Genomic DNA, 25,265 nt, shown 5'->3' with positions numbered 1-25,265 from the left:
TTGAAAAGATGTTTTATCGAGGTGGCTTTCTTTAACTGCTTATGCAGAAACTGGTTTTGGAATGTCAGAAAGAGCTGCACCTTGGCCATTTCAGAGGATTTCCTTAGTTCCTAATTAAGTACTTACAAGTATAAGGTCTGTACATATGTAAACCCATTTGGGGTATTAGTCAGGGGTCATCTGACATCCCATTTTCTTCTGTTTGGGAGGCTCTTTCTCATTTTAAAGTTGGCTTATCAGAGTAAAATCACTATTGAAAACTGTGGCAGGCCAATGTGTGGTTTATGGGCTTAATTCTTCTAAGTGGCACCCTAGAGTCATTTCAGCTCTTCTGCGTGTCTTGTTTTCTCCTGCTGGCAGTCTAAAACTGGTGTGGGTGCTCTGAGCACTGAATGGCCAATTTTTATATATGTGTCTCTGGATTAATGAATTTGTAAATTAGTGAGTGGGTTTCCCTAGGGACTGCTGCACAGTATGAGGACTTGCCTCTGCCACAACTCAATTTCCTCAGTTGCCTGAGAAAGTTGTAACTGGCCAGGAGAGCTGTGTCCCTTATCTTTGGAGCTGAAGGCTCTCATATGGTGCCTTCACTTTTATCCAAGAAATCCTGTTAAGGTAGATAATTTGAGGAAAGACATCAGATCCATCTCCTACCTAATCACCACTGAGCACTTTCTCAATATCTTACAAATGAAAAGTCAGGTACCTTTCTTATTTACTGCTGAATAAAACTCAAGATTGTCAACCAAGACAAGAGACACTCAGCCAAATTCGTCTAGACTCACCAGGAAGGTGGACAGGCACAAGGGCCCTTGCTAGTGCCTTGGAGGGTTCAGATGAAGGAGAAAAGTCTGCACTGGGTCCATTCATGGTTTCTGCAACTGCTGACAAATAAAAAATGCACAGTATGAGAGAGATGATTTTTGAATTCAGGGGCCTTTGTTCTTGCTATTCAGTGGCTAAACTGGATCCAGCTCTTTGCGACCCAGTGGACTGCAGCACCCCAGGCTCCTCTGCCCTCCACTGTCTCCCAGAATTGCTCAAATTCATGTCCATTGAGTTGGTGAGGCTATCTAACCATCTTATCCTCTGCCACCCCCTTCTCCTTTTGCTTTCAATCTTTCCCAGCATTAGTGTCTTTTCCAATGAGTAGGCTCTTTGCATCAGGTGGCCAAAGTATTGGAGTTTCACTTTTAGCAACAGTTCTTCCAATGAATAGTCCAGGTTGATTTCCTTTAGGATTGGCTGGTTTGATCTCCTTGCTGTTCAGGGGACTCTTTAAGAGTCTCTGCTAGAACCACATTTGAAAGCATCAGTTCTTCTTTATGGTCCACTCAGCCTTTATGCTCAACCTTCTTTATGGTCCACTCACATCTGTACATGACTACTGGAAAAACCATAGCTTTGACTATGAGGCCCTTAGGGGCCTTACTTAGTACTATAGCCTGTGAGACAGAACATAGATAGGTCTGAGGAACTGCTCCTAAGAGGTAGAGAAAGAGCCAATACATGTAATTTTTTTTCTTTTTTTCTTGACTGGAAAATACATATAGTCAAACATACATCTTGGTGAAAGATTTCTAATCACAAAAGAATCAAGTATCTCGAGTAAGTGATTTTAGTGCTTATTTATGTATAGGAAGAATCTGGTGTCACTGAAATTCTTCCTGACATGTATCATAACTATCTTGGGACCAAAAAACACAGAATATTTAATCTTGTTCTTTATCCTGTATTATAGGGCTTCCCTGATAGCTCAATTAGTAAAGAATCCGCCTGCAATGCAGGAGACCCCGGTTCGATTCCTGGGTTGGGAAATCCCCTGGAGAAGGGATAGGCTACCCATTCCAGTATTCTTGGGCTTCCCTTGTGGCTTAGCTGGTAAAAAATCTACTTTCAATGCAGGAGGCCTGGGTTCGATCCCTGGGTTGGGAAGATCCCCTGGAGAAGGGAAAGGCTACCCATTCCAGTATTCTGGCTTAGAGAATTTCATGGACTGTATAGTCCATGGGGTCGCAAAGAGTCGGACACGACTGAGCAACTTTCACTTTCACTTTCTTTCATTCCTTTCAGTGACTGCATTGGCTTATGACTTGATACTTGCAGAACTGGAAGGCAGGCAGCATTCTGTTTTACAGGCTTTGTCTTTGTCAGGAAAGCAGTATATTGTCTGCATTGTGAGAACTTTCAGCAGCTGTAGTTAAGATGTACAATATTTTTACATTAGTGGCTTTTATTTTAAAAACTGAACATTTACCCCTTTTTAAAGATGAGAAAAGAATGGCTTAGTAACCAGATAGAGGACATGGCAGACCCTGGATTTGCACCCCTGTCTACTCCACCACTCACTGTATTATACCGCCTATTGTCAGTGTTTTGTGCTGGTCTCGGCCTGTCAATAACCAGTGTTGTGACTGAACCAGCCCTTGTGGTTATGATTATGACTGCAAAATGCCCTTCGGAAATAATTATCAGGACACTTTGGGGGGAAAAAAAAAAAGTTTATTACTTCAAGACCTGGAAATTGCATAGCCTACCGGGGCCACATAATAAGGTTGGGTTGGGGCTGGTGCAGAGAAAGTGAGTGTGGATTAGAGTCTGGGGTTCTACTTTCATTGAGGTTGACATTGAGGGCCTAGGGTTTCATGGGCTTATACTTCTAAAAAATTATTTTTAAGAATATATATTTTGCTGTGCTGGGTGTTAGTCGTGGCACATGGGACCTTTAGTTGCAGCATGCAAACTGTTAGTTGCAACATGTGGGCTCTAGTTCCCTGACCACGGGTTGAACCCACGCCCCCTGCAGTGGGAGTGAAGAGTTCAAGCCATCGGACCACCGTGGAAGTCCCTTCCGGGCTTATTCTTTATTTATAAATTTAAAACATAAGAGGAGGAATTTAATGTGTGGGAGGAGAAAAAAGCAAGTGGCCCAAATGGTCAGTTATCAAAATCAACCAAAATCTTTGAACCAAAGGAACTTCAGTGGGGTAGGCAGCCTGGCTGTTCATGTTTTCTGCTTGTGTGGCTGGCAATGTGTTTATTCTCCGTAGCTATCTTTGAAGTTGATGCTTTCACAGTAAAAGCACTTGAATTCCAAAATGGAAAAAAAAAAAAATCAACTGTTAGGGCTCATACAACAGTTATTGGTGTAGATTGTTTAGTTTTTGGTGACTGGATCTGCCTGGAGGAAACATAAGAAAAGGTGTTCAAATTGTAGTTCTGTGAAGTGTAGTGTCACAGGGAAGGAGACATGGCAAGTATCTATCTTCATAGTGTCAGTTTTTTTAATTTTTAGAAAAAGACATAAATACAGAAAAGCACTAAACTAACTTTGTATCTATGATCCACAGTAAACACAGATAGTATATGCTTCAGATTTTTTTAAAAAAGAATTCCTGAAACCATTGACATTCTTGCTGTACATCCTCTTAATCCTACGCCTCTCTTCTCACCCTCCTTTTCCACAGACAAAACTCTTACAAATTTTATGCATATTCTTTCATGTTTTTATATTTTTATAATGTGTGTTTTAAGACAAAAATCTTTTTACATTAATGCCTTTATTAAACATATTTTACATACACATTATATACAATTTCATACTCCTAAACAAAATCTCCTAGCCATAAACAATAATCACTAACATTTACAAAGCAGCCCCAGTTCTAAAAACTTTACATTTATTAACTCATTTAATTTTTATAGTAGTCCGATTAGTTACATTCTCTTATTCTCCCCATTTTACTGATGAAAAGAATGAGGCACAGAGAGATTAAATAACTTGCCCAAGGATCATCAGCCATAAGTGGCAAAGCCACTGTCTGGCTCTATAGATAGAAATGTTTTAAGTGTTAAAAAACAACTTAGGCAAGTGCTAAGTGCTATTGTATTGTAGTTACCATTCAGAAACTTGCTTTATGCCTCAGTTCACATCCTCACTAGTCAGAGGTGGAATATACATACAGACAATGGCCAGACCATATATAAAAATATGAGAACTCTGACAGAGAAAGACAAATATCATATGATATCACTTATATGTGGAGTCTAAAAAATGATATAAATGAACTTATTTATAAAAAGGAAATAAACTCACAGGCATAGAAAACAAACTTCTGGTTACCAAAGGGGATGGTGGGGGAAAGATAAATTAGGAGTTGGGGTTAACATACACACTACTATAATTTGGGTTGGCCAAAAGTTTGAGTTTTTCTGTAACATCTTTATGTACACCTGAAACTAACACAACATTCAAAATTAACTGTATTTCAGTTTGTTTTTTTTTTTAATGGCTAAAAAAAAAATCACAAACAGCCAAAAAAACAAACCAAACTAGAACTCTGATCTGCAGCCTGCAGAAGCCTGCCCAAAAAACTAACTCCTTACCTACAATAAACAGCCCAGGAAGCCATCTTGCTGTGAGTCAGGCTTGCAGGAAGCTATTGTCTTAATCTGGCTTCCTCAGTGGCTCAGATGGTAAAGAATCCTCCTGCAATGTGAGAAACCAGGGTTTTATCCCTGGGTTGGGAAGATACCCTAGTGAAAGGCATGGTAACCCACTCCAGTATTCTTGCCTGGAGAACCCCCGTGGACAGAGGAGCCTGGAGGGTTACAGTCCCAAAGAGCTGGACAGGACTGACTAAGCACAGCACAGCATTGTCTTAATTATCATATGAATGATCATTAGTGAGATAGACAAGGCTATCAGTCAATCTAATCACACTAGGACCACAGCCTTGTCTAACTCAATGAAACTAAGCCATGCCCCTGGGGCAACCCAAGATGGGCAGGTCATGGTGGAGAGATCTGACAGAATGTGGTCCACTGGAGAAGGGAATGGCAAACCACTTCAGTATTCTTGCCTTGAGAACCCCATGAACAATATGAAAAGGCAAAATGATAGGATACTGAAAGAGGAACTCCCCAGGTCAGTAGGTGCCCAATATGCTACTGGAGATCAGTGGAGAAATAACTCCAGAAAGAATGAAGGGATGGAGCCAAAGCAAAAAGAATACCCAGCTGTGGATGTGACTGGTGATAGAAGCAAGGTCCGATGCTGTAAAGAGCAATATTGCATAGGAAACTGGAATGTCAGGTCCATGAATCAAGGCAAATTGGAAGTGGTCAAACAAGACATGGCAAGAGTGAATGTCGACATTCTAGGAATCAGCGAACTGAAATGGACTGGAATGGGTGAATTTAACTCAGATGACCATTGTATCTACTACTGCAGGCAGGAATCCCTCAGAAGAAATGGAGTAGCCATCATGGTCAACAAAAGAGTCCGAAATGCAGTACTTGGATGAAATCTCAAAAACGACAGAATGATCTCTGTTAGTTTCCATGATCTCTGTTCATTTCCAGGGCAAACCATTCAATATCACAGTAATCCAAGTCTGTGCCCCAACCAGAACACTGAACAAGCTGAAGTTGAACGGTTCTATGAAGATCTACAAGACCTTTTAGAACTAACACCCAAAAAAGATATCCTTTTCATTCTAGGGGACTGGAATGCAAAAGTAGGAAGTCAAGAAACACCTGGAGTAACAGGCAAATTTGGCCTTGGAATACGGAATGAAGCAGGGCAAAGACTAATAGAGTTTTGCCAAGAAAATGCACTGGTGATAACAAACACCCTCTTCCAACAACACAAGAGAAGACTCTATACATGGACATCACCAGATGGTCAACACCAAAATCAGATTGATTATATTCTTTGTAGCCAAAGATGGAGAAGCTCTACATAGTCAGCAAAAACAAGACCAGGAGCTGACTGTGGCTCAGATCATGAACTCCTTATTGCCAAATTCAGACTTAAATTGAAGAAAGTTGGGAAAACCACTAGACCATTCAGGTATGACCTAAATCAAATCTCTTATGATTATACAGTGGAAGTGAGAAATAGATTTAAGGGCCTAGATCTGATAGAGTGCCTGATGAAGTATGGAATGAGGTTCATGACATTGTACAGGAGATAGGGATCAAGACCATACCCATGGAAAAGAAATGCAAAAAAGCAAAATGGCTGTCTGGGGTGGCCTTACAAATAGCTGTGAAAAGAAGAGAAGTGAAAAGCAAAGGAGAAAAGGAAGGATATAAGCATCTGAATGCAGAGTTCCAAAGAATAGCAAGAAGAGATAAGAAAGGCTTCTTCATCGATCAGTGCAAAGAAATAGAAGAAAACAACAGAATGGGAAAGACTAGAGATCTCTTCAAGAAAATTAGAGATACCAAGGGAACATTTCATGCAAAGATGGGCTCAATAAAAGACAGAAATGGTATGGACCTAACAGAAGCAGAAGATATTAAGAAGAGATCGCAAGAATACACAGAAGAACTGTACAAAAAAGATCTTCACGACCCAGATAATCATGATAGTGTGATCACTGACCTAGAGCCAGACATCCTGGAATGTGAAGTCAAGTGGGCCTTAGAAAGCATCACTACGAACAAAGCTAGTGGAGGTGATGGAATTCCAGTTGAGCTATTCCAAATCCTGAAAGATGATGCTGTGAAAGTGCTGCACTCAATATGCCAGCAAATTTGGAAAAATCAGCAGTGGCCACAGGAGTGGAAAAGGTGTTTTCAATCCAGTCCCAAAGAATGCTCAAACTACCACGAACTGCACTCATCTCACACGCTAGGAAAGTAATGCTCAAAATTCTCCAAGCCAGGCTTCAGCAATATGTGAACCGTGAACTTCCTGATGTTCAAGCTGGTTTTAGAAAAGGCAGAGGAACCAGAGATCAAATTGCCAACATCCGCTGGATCATGGAAAAAGCAAGAGAGTTCCAGAAAAACATCTATTTCTGCTTTATTGACTATGCCAAAGCCTTTGACTGTGTGGATCACAATCAACTGTGGAAAATTCTGAAAGAGATGGGAATACCAGACCACCTGATCTGCCTCTTGAGAAATTTGTATGCAGGTCAGGAAGCAACAGTTAGACCTGGACATGGAACAACAGACTGGTTCCAAATAGGAAAAGGAGTACGTCAAGGCTGTATATTGTCACCCTGTTTATTTAACTTATATGCAGAGTACATCACGAGAAACGCTGGACTGGAAGAAGCACAAGCTGGAATCAAGATTGCCGGGAGAAATATCAATCACCTCAGATATGCAGATGACACCACCCTTATGGCAGAAAGTGAAGAGGAACTAAAAAGCCTCTTGATGAAAGTGCAAGTGGAGAGTGAAAAAGTTGGCTTAAAGCTCAACATTCAGAAAACAAAGATCATGGCATCTGGTCCCATTACTTCATGGGAAATAGATGGGGAAACAGTGTCAGACTTTATTTTTGGGGGCTCCAAAATCACTACAGATGGTGACTGCAGCCATGAAATTAAAAGACGTTTACTCCTTGGAAGGAAAGTAATGAGCAACCTAGATAGCATATTCAAAAGCAGAGACATTACTTTGCCAACAAAGGTCCATGTAGTCAAGTTTATCGTTTTTCCAGTGGTCATGTATGGATGTGAGAGTTGGACTGTGAAGAAGGCTAAACGCCGAAGAATTGATGCTTTTGAACTGTGGTGTTGGAGAAGACTCTTGAGAGTCCCTTGGTCTGCAAGAAGATCCAACCAGTCCATTCTGAAGGAAATCAGCCCTGGGATTTCTTTGGAAGGAATGATGCTAAAGCTGAAACTCCAGTATTTCGGCCACCTCATGCGAAGAGTTGACTCATTGGAAAAGACTCTGATGCTGGGAGGGATTGGTGGCAGGAGGAGAAGGGGACGACAGAGGATGAGATGGCTGGATGGCATCACTGACTCGATGGACTGAGTCTGAGTGAACTCCGGGAGTTGGTGATGGACAGGGAGGCCTGGCGTGCTGCGATTCATGGGGTTGCAAAGAGTCGGACACGACTGAGCGACTGATCTGATCTCAACTGAACTAGTGAGATAGAGCCATTGTATAAGACAGTTCTTTCCAGAGGTGATTAAGGGATTGAGAGTGAGGCTTTAGGAGATTACCTTTAAAATAGGGGAGGATACAAATGTAGGTGGTGTTAGCTTTGTTAATTTCTGAAAAGTAGTAGTCTAGAACCATCATCTTAGACTTTTAAGCAGAATAAGTCTTTTCTGAACTAAATTATGTAGGACCATAAACAAGATGAAAACTGGAGCACCTCAGGAGAAATAAAGTCAATATTATGGTTTCACCTACATTCTGCCCTCCCTCGCTTCCTGTCTCCCCTACCCCCAGATCACCTGAGAGTCATTGTTGGAATCCTGGGGCTGGGTGGTAACCTGCGGGATGCTGTAGAATGCCTCCTGCTGAGAATTTGGTGAGGATTTTTCATCTCTCAACCTCAGTGTAGAAGGGGAACTTGATAAATTCTACAGATCCTTGGGCTAAATGTATTCTATTTCTTTGGTCTCCTGGCAGGCAGGAATTCGTCGATGCTTATGTGAATTATGTCTTCCAAATCTCAGTTCATGAGTGGTACACGGCTTTCTCCAGCGGCTTCTTAAAGGTGTGCGGTGGCAAAGTGCTAGAGCTCTTCCAGCCTTCAGAACTGAGGGCCATGATGGTGGGGAACAGCAGCTACAACTGGGAGGAGCTGGAAGAGGTAAGCCTAAAAGACGCAGTCTTGTACTTCTGAGTGTAGCAGCGGCCTGGGCAGGAATACCCAGAGCTTGCTCTCTTTCTAAGTAATCTGTGATTAACTGGTTTTGGGGGTCTCCTTCATTTCAGTGTTTATTTCTTAGTGCAAATGGTATACAGATGTCCACTTGTAATATTTTGCTTCTGGAAGATAATTTTTTTTCTTTTTGTCTTTTTTGGGCAGACTGCCATCTACAAGGGTGATTACTCAGCCACACATCCCACCGTGAAACTATTCTGGGAAACATTTCATGAGCTCCCACTGGAAAAGAAGAAGAAGTTTCTGTGTAAGTATCAATAATGTCCATACGGTATTTGTCCACATTTCGGTTTTGTATTTGGTATAGGATGGTATACTACATGGGTGAAGTTCAGCTCTTTTAAATGGTAAAAGGTAAACGTGCTCAGTCACTCAGTCGTGTCCGACTCTTTGTGATCCTGTGAACTATATGCCTACCAGACTCCTCTGTCCGTGGGATTTTCCAGGCAAGAATACTGGAGTGGCTTGCCATTTCCTTCTCTGGGGAAAGCCTAAGTAAGGATATATATTTACACTTTTTGTCTTAGTGGGATCTCAGGCACAGGAGAAGTTGTTAATCTTTATTTGTTGCTTAATAGGATGGGTTGAATGAAAGGAAGAAAAGCATTTCACTGATTTTTTTTTTATTGCTCTAGAAATACTAGGTATTTTATATGTAAGTGATTCCTTGAAGTATTACATTGATGAAATCAAATTGTTTGGATTAACCTCCCTTATTTCTCTGCTGCTGCTAAGTCGCTTCAATCGTGTCCGACTCTGTGCGACCCCATAGATGGCAGCTCACTAGACTCCTCTGTCCCTGGGATTCTCCAGGCAAGAACACTGGAGTGGGTTGCCATTTCCTTCTCCAGTGCATGAAAGTGAAAATTGAAAGTGAAGTTGCTCAGTTGTGCCCGACTCTTAGCGACCCCATGGACTGCAGCCTACCAGGCTCCTCCGTCCATGGGATTTTCCAGGCAAGAGGACTGGAGTGGGGTGCCATTGCCTTCTCCGCCCTTATTTCTCTAGCCTTTTAAAAATATTAGAGTGTCCACTCCAAGTGTAACTGGGCAGATGTGAGTTATAATAGCTTTACTGAGATTTAATTCACACACACATACTAAATAAGTTAAAGTGTACAATTCAGTGGTTTTGTATACTCACAGTTGTGAAACTATCAATTTTGGAACATGTGCGTCATGTTCTAAAACGATGAGAAGAAAGTGTACTCATTAGCAATCATTCCCAATTTTCTCCGAGCTTCCCAGCCCTTACTAATCTGCTGTCTCTGTGGATTCCCCTGTGCCGGACATTTCATATAAATGAAATCATACAATAAATGGTCCTTTGTGACTGGCTGGATGACATTTGAGAATGGTAATACATTCAGAAAGGAGAATTAAGTCTAGTTTACATGAACAAATTGAGCCTCTTAAAAATAGTAGAAATCTTTGTGTCATTCTATAATCAGGGTCATAAATTAGCCAGTGAATAGTATAAAATTTAAAAACAGAATTTGAAAGGCAGTCTCTTTTGCTTTATAAGAATAAGCATATATTAGTGTTAATGCAAGATTTACCCCCAGATTCTACTGCTCACAGGGAGTAAAGATGAGAGGAAGTAGAGATCTTACAGAAGAATTCTTTAAAAAATACCCGCTTCCCCTCTGCCCAGTTACATGGGCTCTTGAGAAACAGTGGCATATGAGTCAGGTGACAGGATAGATTTGCCAGTGGAGCCTGTAAGGCTGGGACAAGAGCTGTGACAATCAGGAAGCGCCTGCTCTTGGGCTGGGGGTTTCCTTTAAATAAGACATTTTTCTGTTCAGAGACCTTTAGACTTTCATAAATCTATTATTAGACTCTATAGTCTTAATAACATTAGAGTTTATTAGACTATATTTGTTGTCTTTATTAGACTCTATAGATTTGGCAAGAATGTTTATATATGTTTTTGTATATCACAGCCTCAGGTAGTGGCAGGTTATTTGAAAGTGCTCCTTAACTAATGATATCATTGTAGATTTTCTAGCAGTTCCACAAAGAAGGTTATCCAGTGCTGGAAAACTGGGAAAGCAGAAGGGCTGGTCTCTTTTTCCTGAGTCACAGTGTGTCGCAGGAGTGAAATGTCTCATATACTGCCGGCGTCAGATCTCCTGGTTTAAGGGAAAGGCAAGCACACAGATCCCAAATGGAAATTCACCAGCAAAGGGGGTAGCAGCAGAAACTTGAGGGGAGAGGAGACCCTGAGGCCACGTAGACTATCATCTTCTTCCTGGCTTCCCTGAGGTCAGCTCTTTTCCTCTGGCAGCAATCCTCTTCCTCTCTGATTTTGTGAAGGCTGATAACATTTATGAGAACACATATTTGAGGGAGGCCATCCCTTACAGGGAAGGATGATTTTAAAAAAATTTTTATTGGAATATTATCACTTTACAAGGGTATATTAGTTTCTGCTGTACAACAAAGTGAACCAGCTCTATATGTATACATATATCCCCTCCCTCTTGTACCTCCCTCCCACCCCTCTGGGTCATCACACTGAGCTGAGCGCCCTGTGCTGTACAGCAGGCTCCCGCTAGCTATCTATTTTACACATGGTAAATGTGTCAATCCTAATCTCCCAGTTAGTCCCACCTTCCCCCCGCCTTACCCCATAGCCACATGCCCATTCTCTGCATCTCTGTCCCTGCCTTGGAATTAAGTTCGTCTCTACCATTTTTCTAGGTACCACATATGTGCGTTAATATATGATATTTGTTTCTCTTTCTGACATGCTTCACTCTGTATGACAGACTAGGTCCGAGGTCATTTTTTATGTGAGGGCATTTTTGAGCATTTTTTCACGTGGTGCTTTCTTTGTGTCAATATATAATTAGGGTCTGAAATTAGCCAATGAAAAGTATAGACTTCTAAGTCCATATGAAACCAAAAAAACAGAATTTGAAAGTCAATCTCCTGCTCTGTAAGAGTGAGCATATTTAATATTAATATAAAGTGAAAGTGAAGTCGCTGAGTCGTGTCCAGCTCTTAGCGACCCCATGGACTGCAGCCTACCAGGCTCCTCCGTCCATGGGATTTTCCAGGCAAGAGGACTGGAGTGGGGTGCCATTGCCTTCTCCGAAGAGTCAGCGTTACCAAAGGAAAAAAACACATTGCGGTCCCAATCCGAGTAACCGTTAACCTCAGAGATGTTCTTGAAGCTAGAGCTCCATCTAGTTTCCGAACTTCAGCGAGGCTAGGCGCTTCCTGACTACCACCAATCCAAGTTTGGGACCTAAGCCACAGTACACAGTAACAGTATAGATCACAAGTCCCTTGAAAGTCTATGATCCAATAGATTAGGTTAGTACTTTTAATTCCCAAGGAGTTATGAAATGGTCAAAGAGACCGAAAAGTTTGACCAAGAAAGGTGAGTTCGGTCCACACGCTTTGCCCATTTTTGGTTGGTTCCCGAAGGAGACATTGGGTGCCTCTTGGCATTGGCAGGTCGGTATAAACCCCCGACAGGTTTCTGCCATAAGCCCTGTGAGATCTCACGTAAAAGTGGCTGCACTTCTCACACGAGCCACAGGGTGTCACTCCTTCCCTTCGGTACTTCCCAGGGCCACCGAAAGCACGTTTGCGTAGCTGGTAATTCCCCTTCTCTTTCTCCACAGTGTTCCTGACGGGCAGTGATCGCATTCCCATCTATGGCATGGCCAGCCTGCAGATCGTCATCCAGTCCACAGCCAGCGGAGAGGAGTACCTGCCTGTGGCCCACACTTGCTACAACCTTCTTGACCTCCCTAAGTACAGCAGCAAAGAGGTCCTGCGGGCACGGCTGACTCAGGCCCTGGACAACTACGAGGGGTTCAGTTTGGCCTGAGAACCCCAGCTTGCCCCAGAGTTCCCTTCCTCAACAGCCACAGTGAGGCCCATACAGAAAATCATAGGGAGTGAGTTCTATTTTTTTTACTGTATAGCAGGTTGGAACTTTTGAATCCCGAACCTGAACCAAACTCCCCAGTGTTCCTTGCACTTGTGACTGTGCTGCACTCTGCTGGATAAAATGGCAGTAGATTTTTAAACTATTTCCCAAATCTCTCTCTCAGCCCTGATCTTTCCTCCTAACACTTCCTTGTCCTTCTTCTGACTTCTCATTCCTCTGCAAGAATGATTGGACCGACCTGTCCTTTCTCTCCTGCACATGTAGAACGTCTCCTTTCTCTGCAGCCTTGGAAATGCTCCTGGCTTGTTGCAGCCCAACCCTCAGGACTAAGGAGGAAAGGACTACTTCAGAAATTCCCAAGCCCAACAAGCTGAGTCTGGGTCCATGACTTTGGCAGAACTCTTGAGAATTTATGGGAGCCTTTAACAAACATGCCTTGTTTTTTTTTTTAAAGTCCTCGAGGGCCTAGCTGTCTTCCTGTGGCTCTGCCTGTTCCCGGCCCTCCTCAAAGCTGTGCAAAGCTGCTTAGCTTTGCAGCTGAGCCAAATTTTGTCTGGTCGCTTCGCCAGACCCTTCTGACAAAAAGATGAGGTAACAGGTTCCCACCCTCTTCCATCATTCTGCTTTTGGAGCAAGTCGCGTGAATTTTTTAAGGAGTATTTCCTCTTAGAAAAGTAAATTTCTTCTTAGAAAAACTAAATTTCTTGCCTCTTTCTATAACTATCATCACTTTCCATCTCTTCCACTTTGTCTTCCCTCCCCACCTGCTACTTTTCATCACATTCTGTTACCTAACTTAATGTTCCCTTCCTTTCCTTCTAGTAGATGCATGCAGTCTGTTTTAGTTTTTATTTGTATTTCAATTGCAAATATTTCTACTCAGATTCCCCCCCCCCCCATTCCCTAATTGCTAAAGGATATTCTTTATTATGGGACTTTTGTTTATTGCATTTGAAATGTTTGTTTACAATGGGATTTTAGGGATTGTGTTTGAAGCAAATATATGTATTTAAAAAATCACAACATGCTGAACCTTCTTCATGAGATAAGAAAATTCTATATGAGCAAAGAATCCATGTCCGCCTAACTTTAAATTCCTAGTCACTAGAGAAAAGACTTATTTATATAAAGTATTTATGAACCATGAGACAGCATCAAATCTCAATGAAGGACTGTAGATTTTTGCTTTTTGTTTTTAAAACTTATTCCAATTGGTAGTTTTTCAGTCTTTATAATACAAGATTTAAAAAAAGATATACAGTTATACGAAATGTTTATTTTCTATGTGTGTGCATATAGTTCAATATTATGCAATAAATTTGGTGTTTTAATGTAAGCCGAACTGTTTCTTCTTGTACTTGCAGAATGGGTAGCTTGCTTTCAGTAGAAGAATTAAGTCATCTATCCACATAATCTGATAGAAGGTCAAATGTGGTTCCTGTCATAGAGGAGAGCTGGCTGCTGGGAAAATGAAGACAGGGCGGGGGTGGCCGACGGCATTCAGGATGGATGGGCGTTCTGAAGGTTATGATGGGTGAAAAGGCACTCTGCGTGGAGGAGAATGCCTTAGCAGGAGCTTGAATATGAGGGCATGTTTAGGAAAGGGCCAGGAACAACCTGAAGGGCGCATCAGAGGAAATAGAAGAGTGGTAAATAAGACTGGGGAGAAAGAAGCTAACTTTGGCACCGAGGGACCAGGCAAAGCCTTGGACCTTGAAAATGTTCAGAACCTTGGGGGTAGGGAGGGGAGGAGTCATGTGACTTGACCCTGGTTTTAAAGAAATGTGAATGGGGGGTACATGTGGGAGAATGGAGTGGGAAGGACAGAGTGGAAAGACAGCAACTGAGAGCAGCGGGGGTGTGGACAGGAGCGATGGGCGTCCTGGGAAGAGGAGAAATTAAAGGTGAGTGTAAGACTTATTAATCTAATGGCTGATGCTAATTAGCCCACTTAGAGAAATGTTTTTTTGCTGTGTATAAGTTTTAAAAACAATTACCATGTATTGTTTTACTAGGCTTATAGACAATTTAAAAGTGGTAGAGAACAATAGCTTTCAACAGACATTTAATAGCATACATAAGTGCTCAATTTAAGGGACAGAAAAGTCTGTTACATTTAATTTTGAATGGAGATAGCCAAGTTATTTTAAATTTGGGGGCCTCAGAATTTTCATTTTCCATGAAATAAGGAGACTGGACCAGATAATTTCTAAGGTCCCTTTGAGCTCTAAAATTGCATTACCAAGAGCAGTGCCTGCACAGAGATGCTCAGTAAATTCTAAATATTTGTTGCATGAACGAAATTCTGTGCTGCTTTTCTAAAAACTATTTTTTTTTTCTGGCATGTTTTCCTCTTTTCCCCTTTATCAAGTATTGCTTTAGAACTCTTTAGGTAGTCATTTCTAGATATACCCACCTACCTACCTTTTCTGAAAACACAGGAAGCTTCTTCACTGTTTTCAGAAATGTACCAATTTAATGAAAAAAAATCTCATTAAAACAAGGCAACTTTTGGTAGGTGGGATTCAATGACAGTGTAACAAGGCAATTTAGCCAATTCTGATAATTCTGTCTCCATGTGAAGCCTTTTTTGATGACTAGAATGGTTCTCTATTAATTATCCTAGAGAGCCAACCAACTACAGGCTGCAAGCTAAAATGGGTTCTACATTTTAAAAGGGTTGGGACGAAAAGGATATGTAATAGCAATTACTGGCCTACAAATCCTACCATATACCTGGCCCTTTATAGAAAAAGACTTGCCCCACCCTTTTGAGAGGAGACTTGGAGGAACCATAATAAAACTGTGGATAACTTACTAAAGTCTTAGGAGGAACTTGGTCATAGTTGATATTGAATAGAGAGAACAAGTGTCTGGGACTTTCTGCCACCGGTGTAAGAAAATCAAGCTTTGTCTAAGATTAACCCCAAAAATATGCACCCAGGTTTTTACTGTAATAAAAACTATCGTGAATTGGTTGTGTGCCAGACCCTGCAGCAAGCATTATCTATGCACTATTCAGTTTAAATGCCACCACTGCTCTCCGGCAAGTATCTTAACCTCTCTGTATCTCATTTTCTTCCTATTTAAAATGGGAATAAAAATAATACCTTTCTCATGGAGTTATAATGAGAATTAAATGAATGAATTAATGGGAAGTACAAAGAACAGTGCCTAGCACATAACCAGCTCTCAGTAAGTATAATTATCATTCTAATTTCACATGAGAAAATGAAAGCTTAGAGAAAATAACTTTCTGTTAAACTGGTAGGATGTGGACTTGTGATCTGTATTATGCCCAGCTGTTAAAGGTGGGAAGCAAAATTTAACTAGAGATAGATAGCTAGAGATACAATGATGTGGCAGGTAACTTTCCTGAGCATTTACCTGCAGAGATACCCTGTGCTTTGTTTTACTGCCACTGTGTAGTTCAGTAAAGTCACTTCTATGATCATAGGATTAAAATACTGATAGGGTGTGCCGTTCCTATGTCATCTGCAGCGGGTCCCACTGGAGCTGGTGTCTGTTGGCACGAGTGGTCAGCCTAGGATTTAACTTCTCCCAGACCATAGGAATGATGGTCAAATAGTAGATTCCAAGTTGGTAAACATGCAGAGGTACTAGGAGAGTGGTGTGCCTGGTGAGGACACTGAGCTTTCTGCCCATTCCCACGTACCTTGCTCTGTGTATCTCTTCTGACTGTTTCTGAGGTGCAGGACTGGAGGCGATGCCACCAAAGTGCAGTGCAGGATCCCCAGTCACCATTTTCCACAGAAATCAACATGTAGCTGTCTATCCATGAACATAAACAGCTCTGGAGTCCACTTAAACTTCAGCGATGCAGTCGAACATCAAACCTGAGAATAACCCCACAGAAAAGGGAAGACAGCTTCATTCTTTCTGCATCATCCCATCCCCAAAGCCAGCAGTGCTCGGCACCAAGAGGGAGCTTCTAGCTAGAAAGAGGAAAGGGGGCATGGAGTGAGTGACCAGCTTCCCCAGCCTTTTGGGTCACCTTATGAAGGTTCCACTTTAGTTTCACGTTACTCAGAGACTGGCAAAGCCAAGATACTGAGAGGTGTGGCTAGGAACAAGAGAGAAAAGCAGGGGCTCCCAGAAGCAGGCAGATGGCAGGAGCGACTGGAGTTCCTAGCCACCTGCTCCACAGATATTCCAGCAGCTTTCACCACTGAAGAAACCGAGAGACAGCACAGCCACCAGGGACTCCACAGGCATTTGCACTCACTGATGTCAGCCACCTGAGTCCCTACCTATTTTCTCCCCAGCCTGCCCCAGTCTGGCCCCTGCTAGAGCCCAAGGACCTCACCAGCAGCAGGTCCAGGCTGCTGTGTGAGTGCAGGACAGCAGGCTAGATGCCCCATCACTGTGTGTGTGCTTGGGGCTGAATCCTCCCGCTGTGCACTTGTCCATGCCAGCTTGATTCCTGTCACTGGAGGCACCTCCCTTGCCGTATACACACCCAGGGAAGACTGTGCAGCCATGGGAGAACATGCAGACATCCAGGGACCCTTGCAGCTGCCAGGGTGCTCACAGTGGGCCCTGGCCCCCAATACTAGGTGCGTGTCTACAACTGGCCCCTGCCACTACACAGGCGTCTGTAGCTGACCCCCGCAGCTGTGTGTACACACCACTGGTTCCACGCACCACAACTGGTCCTGCTCCTTGGACCTAGGGGTGCTGCTAAGGACCCCAACAGCCATTGCAGCCTTTGGGGACTCCCTGCAGCATTCATCAAGGACCACTCAGTTGATGCTATAGATGTCGGCAACCTGAACCAAAGGGATCACCACCGTGACCCCGCCCCGCTCCTGGACCCACTGCCATCACATAACCTTGTTACCCTGCACCCCTGACCTGGGGTCACAGTGTGCTGTGCTCTCCCCCAACCCTTCCAGGTGTGAAAGTCTTCACGTACCAGAGTCAATCCATAATGTCTGCAAGAGGAGGTGACTGCTTCGTCAAAGGCACAAGACACCTAGGAGAGACTACAGGGATCACAGAGAATCAGGGAAATATGTGTCCACCAAAGAAATCTAGTAAATTTCAAATAACCAGCCCTAAAGAAATGGAGACCCAGGAAATTCTTGATAAAGAATTTAAAATAGTTATCTAAAGATGCTTGGAGAGCTATAAGAGAGCAAATAATTGAATAGTATCTGTAAAATAGTATAAGAACAAGATGTACATAAAGAAATAGAAAATCTGAAAAAGAAAATTTTGGAGCTGAAGGATACAATGACTGAATTGAGAAATTCAACAGAGACCTTCAACATCAGACTTGAACAAGATGAAGAATCAATGAGACAGATGAAATTATCTAATCAGAGAAGCAGAAAGAAAAAAGAATGAAAAGGATGGAAGAACACTTACAGGACTTAGAGGACACCAGTAAGAGAAACAATGTATGAAGGAGAAGACATGGAGAAAGAGGTAGAAAAATCACTTAAAGAAACAATGGCTGAGAATTCCTCAAACCTGGGAGAAATTTGGACTTCCAAGTTCTTGAAACTACTAGGTTATGCCAAAATTTCAATCTTAAAATGATCTTCCCGAGATACATTAAAAATTGTCTAAAATAAGAAATAGAGGATTTTAGAGCAGCAAGAGAAAAAAAAGTCTCATAAAAGGGAACCCCCATTAGGAAATCAGAAGATTTCTCAGTAGAGACCTTACAAGCCAGAAGAGAAGAGGATAATATATTCAGGTACTGAAGAAGAAAAACTGCCAACCAAGAATACTTTACCTATGAAAACTTTTCCTTCAGAAATGAAGGTGAGATACTTTGCCTAACACACCACCACTAGACTTTACTTATAGAAAATGCTGAAAGGAATTTTTCAAGCTGAAATGAAGGATGCCAATTAGTAACCTGAAAACATATAAAAATACACAAAATACTGGTCAAGAGAAGAATATAGTTAGATTCAGAATACTCTAATATGGTGGTGTGTTACTTAATGCTAGTATAAAAGCTACATGACAAAAGTATTTTTAAAAAGTTACAGCTATAATAATTTGTTAATGAATATATATGTAAATTTTGACATAAAATCATAGGGAAAGTAAAAGGGTTTTGCACTCCATCAGATTATCAGCCTAAAGTAGACTAATACATAAGTTGCTTTATGTAAGCCTCATGGGAATAACAAAGCAAAAGCCTACAGTAGATTCATAAAGAGAAGGCAATAAAGCATTGTTGTTGTTAATCACTCAGCCATGTCCAACTCTTTGCGACCCCGTGAACCATAGTCCACCAAGCTCCTCTGTGCATGGAATTTCCAGGCAAGAATACTGGAGTGGGTTACCACTTCCTCCTCCAGGGCATCTTCTTGACCGTCTCCTGCATTGCAGGAGGATTCTTTACCATCTGAGCCACTGGGGAAGCCCAGATTAAAGCATATCACTGTGGAAAGTCATCTCACATCTCACAAAGGTATGTAGCAATAGATGAAGAAAGTAACAAATGACCTCAAAACAGCCAGAAAACAAAAAGATGGCATTAGTCTTTACCTCTCAATAACTTCTTTAAATATGAATCTTTGAATTCTCAAATAAAAACAGAGAGTGGCTGATGGGATTAAAAAAAAAGACTCAACTGTATGCTGCCTACAAGAGACTCACTTCAGCTTTAAGGACACACACAGGCTTAAAGTGAAGGTGTGGGAAAAGATACTCATGCAAGTGAAAACCACAAGAGAGCAGGGATTGCTATATTAACAAAGATCTGAAGGGAGAAATAGACAAAATACAGTAATAGTTGAGGACTTCAGTGTTCCACTTTTAACAAAAGATAGATCTAGACAGAAAACCAAAGAAACACTTGTGTTTTTTTTGAACTATACTTCAGATCCAATTAATCAAACAGATATAGAACATTCCATCCAACAGACTGAATACACATTATTCTTAAATGCACACAGAACATTCTCCACAACAGGTCACATAAGAGGTCTTATGACCTCTTGGCAAACAAGTCATGGCAAATTTAAGATCGAAATCATATCTTTCCCAACCACAATGGTATGAAACTAGAAATCAATAACAAGAAGAAAGCTGAAATTTTCACAAACAAGTGGAAATCAAACAACATAGTCCTAAACAAACAATTGGGTCACAGAAGAAAACAAAAAGAAAATTAAAAACTCACCTTGAATGTAACACAAATTAAAACACAACATACCAAAAACTATGAGATGCAGCAAGAGCAGTTTTAAGAAAAGTTTGTAGCAATAAATGTCTGCATTAAAAAGAAAGATGCAGCCTAACTTTATCCCTTAAGGAACTAGAAGAAGAAGAAACTAAGCCCACATTTAGCAGAAGGAAGGGGGTAACATAAATAAATGAAAGAGAGACCAGAAAAAGTACAGAAATGATCAATGAAATTAAAAGCTGGTTTTTTGAAAGGTAGAATTGACAAACTTTCAGCTAGATTAAGAAAAAGAAGACTCAAATAGATAATATTATAAATTAAAAAGAGGAAACGTTACAGTGGATACCACAGAAATACAAAGGATCCTAAGAGACTATTAGGAACAATCACATACCTACAAATTGGATAATCTAAAAGAAATGGATAAACGCTTAGAAACAGGACATTATAGAACTCTGAGAAAAACACAGGCAGAACACTCTTCAACATAAATTAGAGCAAGATCCTTTTTTTGACCTACCTTCTAGAGTCATGAAAACAAAAACAAAAATAAATGGGATCTAATTCAACTTTTAAAAGCATTTACACAGAAAAGGAAACCATAAAAAAAAAAACCAGACAATCCTCAGGATGGAGAAAATATTTGCAAATGAAGCAACTGACAAAAGATTAATCCTTGAAATATACAAACAACGTATACAGCTCAATATTAAGAAAAAACAAAACGGGCAGAACATCTAAACAGACATTTCTTCAAAGAAGACATAACAGGTGGCCAAGAAGCACATGAAAAGATGCTCAACATCACTATTCAGTTCAGTTCCGTTCAGTCGCTCAGTCCTGTCCGACTCTTTGCGACCCCATGAATCACAGCACGCCAGGCCTCCATGTCCATCACCAACTCCCGGAGTTCACTCAGACTCACGTCCATCAAGTCAGCGATGCCATCCAGCCATCTCATCCTCTGTCGTCCCCTTCTCCTCCTGCCCCCAATCCCTCCCAGCATCAGAGTCTTTTCCAATGAGTCAACTCTTCACATGAGGTGGCCAAAGTACTGGAGTTTCAGCTTTAGCATCATTCCTTCCAAACGCAAATCAAAGCTACAATGAGGTATCACCTCACACTGGTCAGAATGGGCATCATCAAAAAATCCACAAACAATAAATGCTAGAGAGGGTGTGGAGAAAAGGGAGCCCTCCCACCCAGTTGGTGGGAATGTAAATTGGCACAGCCACTATTGAGAACAGTATGGAGGTTTCTTAAAAATAGAACTACCATATGACCCAGCAATCCCACTCCTAAGCATATACCAGGAGGAAACCATAATTCTAAAAGATGCATGCACTTTGTTCATTGCAGAGCTATTTACAATAGCCAGGATGTGGATGCCATCTACCTGTTCATCAGCAGAGGAATGGATAAAGAAGATATGGTACATATATACAATGGAATATTACGCAGCTAAAAAAGAAATAATTACATTTGCAGCAACATGGATGGACCTACAGACTGTCATACCAAGTGACGTAAGTCATACAGAGAAAGACAAGCATCATGTGATACTGCTTGTATGTGGAATCTTTAAAAAAGGGTATGAATGAGCCTTTTTACAAAACAGAATTAGAGTCACAGATGTAGAAAACAAACTTACAGTTGCTAGGGGATAAGGGGCAAGAAATGGATAAATTGGGAGACTGGGATTGACAGACTATTATGTATAAAATAGATATAAGGCCTACCAGACAGCACAGGAAACTCTACACAATACTCTATATAAATGGTCTATATGGGGACTAGATCTAAAAAAGAGTGGTGATATGTGTTTATATATAACTTCTTCACTTTGCTGTACATTAGAAACTAAAACATTTCAAATCAACTATATGCCAATTTAAAAAAAAACAGATGTAGAAGTCAGAAGTATTAAAAACAAATCACTTGTGAAGAAGGAAATGGCAACCTACTCCAGTATTCTTGCCTGGAAAAGTCCAGGGACAGAGGAGCGTGGTGGGCTGCAGTCCATGGGGTTACATGACTGAGTATGCATGCCTGAGGAGGGGGAAGGGAGATGGGTTGGTAGCAATAAACTGGTAGAACTAAAAAAAAAAAAAAAAATCACCTGAATCATTTAGAGAAAATCTGTCCATAAGCAAGCAGATGATATAATTTATAAGAATAGCTAAGTTCTTTCAAACTTGTTTTTCTCATAACCTTGCTGCTACTGCTGCTAAGTCGCTTCAGTCGTGTCTGCCCACCAGGCTCCCCCGTCCCTGGGATTCTCCAGGCAAGAACACTGGAGTGGGCTGCCATTTCCTTCTCCAATCCATGAAAGTGAAAAGTGAAAGTGAAGTCGCTCAGTCGTGTCCAATTCCTAGCAACCCCATGGACTGCAGCCTACCAGGCTCCTCCATCCATGGGATTTGCCAGGCAAGAGTACTGGAGTGGGGTGCCATTGCCTTCTCCATCTCATAACCTTACTTATGTAAAAAGTATGTTTACAAAATCATGCTCCCCAATAAAGCTCAGGATTTGTGTGAAAAAAAAACTTCAAATGTCCATCAGTTAAAAAACAAAAAAACACTTAGAAACATACAAACTAACAAGACTGAATCATGAAAATAAAATAGAAGATCAAAACAAATGAACTATGAGAAATGAGATTGAATCAATAATCGAAAACCTCCCAGTAAGAAAAGCCATAGACCAGATTGCTCTTGTAAATTCGGGGCTTCCCTGGTGGCGCAGATGATAAAGAATCCCCCTGCAATATAGGACACCTGGGTTCTATTCCTGGGTTGGAAAGATACCCTGGAGGAGGGCATGGCAAGCCACTCCAGTATTCTTGTCTGGAGAATCCCTGTGGACAGAGGAGCCTGACAGACTACAGCCCATGGGGTCGCAAAGAGTTGGATACAACTTGAGCAACTAAGCACGTTCTACCAAACATTTAAAGAAGAATTAATGCCAGTCCTTTTCACGTTGTTCCAAAAGATGAAAGTGGAAGGAAGACTCCAAAACTCATTTTATGGGGCTAGCATAACATGGTACCAAAGCCAGAAAAGGACACTGTAAGGAAGAAAACTATAGGCTTATATCCCTGACAAATAAAAATGCAAAAATTCTTAACACAAAATATTTGCAAATGATAAGGGATTCAGTTCAGTTCAGTAGCTCAGTCATGTCCGACTCTTTGTGACCCCATAGACTCCAGCATGCCAGGCTTCCCTGTCCATCACCAACTCCCGGAGTTCACTCAAACTCATGTCCATTGGGTCGGTGATGCCATCCAAACATCTCATCCTCTGTCATCCCCTTCTCCTGCCTTCAATCTTACCCAGCATCAGGGTCTTTTCCAATGAGTCAATTCTTCGCATCAGGTTGCCAAAGTATTGAAGTTTCAGCATCAGCATCAGTCTTTCCAATGAATATTCAGGACTGATTTCCTTTAGGATGGACTGGTTGGATCTTCTTCCCGTCCAAAGGATTCTCAAGAATCTTATCCAACACCACAGTTCAAAAGCATCAATTCTTTGGCGCTCAGCCTTCTTTATAGTCCAACTCTCACATCCATACATGACTACTGGAAAAACCATAGCTTTGACTAGACGGACCTTTGTTGGCAAAGTAATGTCTCTGCTTTTTAATATGCTGTCTAGGTTGGTCATAGCTTTTCTTCCAAGGAGCATCTTTTAATTTCATGGCTGCATCACCATCTGCAGTGATTTTGGAGCCCCCAAAAGTAAAGTCACTGTTTCCATTGTTTCCCCATCTATTTGCCATAAAGTGATGGGACCAGATGCCATGATCTTTGTTTTCTTAATGTTGAGTTTCAAGCCAACTTTTTCACTCTCTCCTTTCACTCATCAGGAGGCTTTTTAATTCTTCTTCACTTTCTGCCATAAGGGTGGTATCATCTGCATATCTGAGGTTATTGATACTGCTCCCAGCAATCTTGATTCCAGCTTATGCTTCATCCAGTCCAGCATTTCTCATGATGTACTCTGCATATAAGTTAAATAAGCAGGATGACAATATACAGCCTTGATGTATTCCTTCCCCGATTTGGAACCAGTCTGTTGTTCCATGTCCAGTTCTAACTGTTGCTTCCTGACCTGCATATAGATTTCTCAGGAAGCAGGTCAGGTGGTCTGGTCTGGTATTCCCATCTCTTGAAGAATTTTCCACAGTTTGTGGTGGTCCACACAGTCAAAGGCTTTGGCATAGTCAATAAAGCAGAAGTAGATGTTTTTCTGGAACTCTCTTGCTTTTTTGATGATCCAGTGGATGTTGGCAATTTGATCTCTGGTTCCTCTGCCTTTTCTAAAACCAGCTTGAATATATGGAAGTTCATGGTTCATGTACTGTTGAAGCCTGGCTTGGAGAATTTTGAGCATTACTTTGCTAGTGTGTGAGATAAGTGCAATTGTGCAGTAGTTTGAGCATTCTTTGGCATTGCCTTTCTTTGGGATTGGAATGAAAACTGACCTTTTCCAGTCCTGTGGCCACTTCTGAGTTTTCCAAATTTGCTGGTATATTGAGTGCAGCACTTTCACAGTGTCATCTTTCAGGATTTGGAATAGCTCAACTGGAATTCCATCACTTCCACTAGCTTTGTTCGTAGTGATGCTTCCTAAGGCCCACTTGACTTTGCATTCCAGGATGTCTGGCTCTAGGTGAGTGATCACACCATCATGGTTATCTGGGTCTTGATGATCTTTTTTGTATAGTTCTTCTGTGTATTCTTGCCACTTCTTCTTAATATCTTCTGCTTCTGTTAGGTCCATACCATTTCTTTCCTTTGTTGTGCCCATTTTTGTATGAAATGTTCCCTTGGTATCTCTAATTTTCTTGAAGAGATCTCTAGTTTTTCCCATGCTATTGTTTTCCTCTATTTATTTGCACTGATCGTTAAGGAGGGCTTTCTTATCTCTCCTTGCTGTTCTTTGGAACTTTGCATTCAAATGGGTATATCTTTCCTTTTCTCCTTTGCCTTTATCTTCTCTTCTTTTCACAGCTATTTGTAAGGTCTCCTCAGACAACCATTTTGTCTTTTTGCATTTCTTTTCTTTGGGATGGTTTTGATCACTGTCTCCTGTACATTGTCACGAACCTCCATCCATAGTTCTTCATGCACTGTCTATCTGATCTGATTCCTTCTATCTATTTGTCACTTCTACTGTATAATCGTAAGGGATTTGATTTAGGTCATACCTGAATGGTCTAGTGGTTTCCCTACTTTCTTTAGTTAAAGTCTGAATTTGGCAATAAGGAGTTCATGATCTGAGCCACGGCCAGCTCCCAGTCTTGTTTTTGCTGACTGTATAGAGCTTCTCCAACTTTGGCTGCAAAGAATATAATCAATCTGATTTTGATATTGACCATCTGGTGATGTCCATGTGTAGAGTCTTCTCTTGTGTTGTTGAAAGAGGGTATTTGCTATGACCAGTGCATTGTCGTGGCAAAACTCTGTTAGGCTTTGCCCTTCTTCATTCTGTACTCCAAGGCCAAATCTGCCTGTTACTCCAAGTATCGCTT

At 41.4% G+C, this 25,265-nt stretch overlaps 1 protein-coding gene across 5 annotated transcripts in view; it reads left to right on the top strand.

Annotated features, from left to right (window-relative positions):
* The window catches only part of HERC3 (HECT and RLD domain containing E3 ubiquitin protein ligase 3), a 198,430-nt gene extending 184,535 nt beyond the window's left edge, over positions 1 to 13,895 (top strand). For all 5 annotated transcript variants that reach the window (XM_059887450.1, NM_001083663.1, XM_015471555.3 and 2 more), the window contains 3 exon segments: positions 8,392 to 8,575; positions 8,795 to 8,897; positions 12,288 to 13,895. In XM_059887450.1, coding sequence (XP_059743433.1) covers positions 8,392 to 8,575; positions 8,795 to 8,897; positions 12,288 to 12,496 — 496 coding nt within the window. In that variant the 3' untranslated portion in view covers positions 12,497 to 13,895.
* The last annotated feature ends 11,370 nt before the right edge of the window (positions 13,896 to 25,265 follow it).

This window comes from Bos taurus, chromosome 6 (genome assembly GCF_002263795.3).
Source record: "Bos taurus isolate L1 Dominette 01449 registration number 42190680 breed Hereford chromosome 6, ARS-UCD2.0, whole genome shotgun sequence".
Classification (NCBI taxonomy): domain Eukaryota; kingdom Metazoa; phylum Chordata; class Mammalia; order Artiodactyla; family Bovidae; genus Bos; species Bos taurus.
This window is presented reverse-complemented; position numbering and strand designations above follow the sequence as displayed.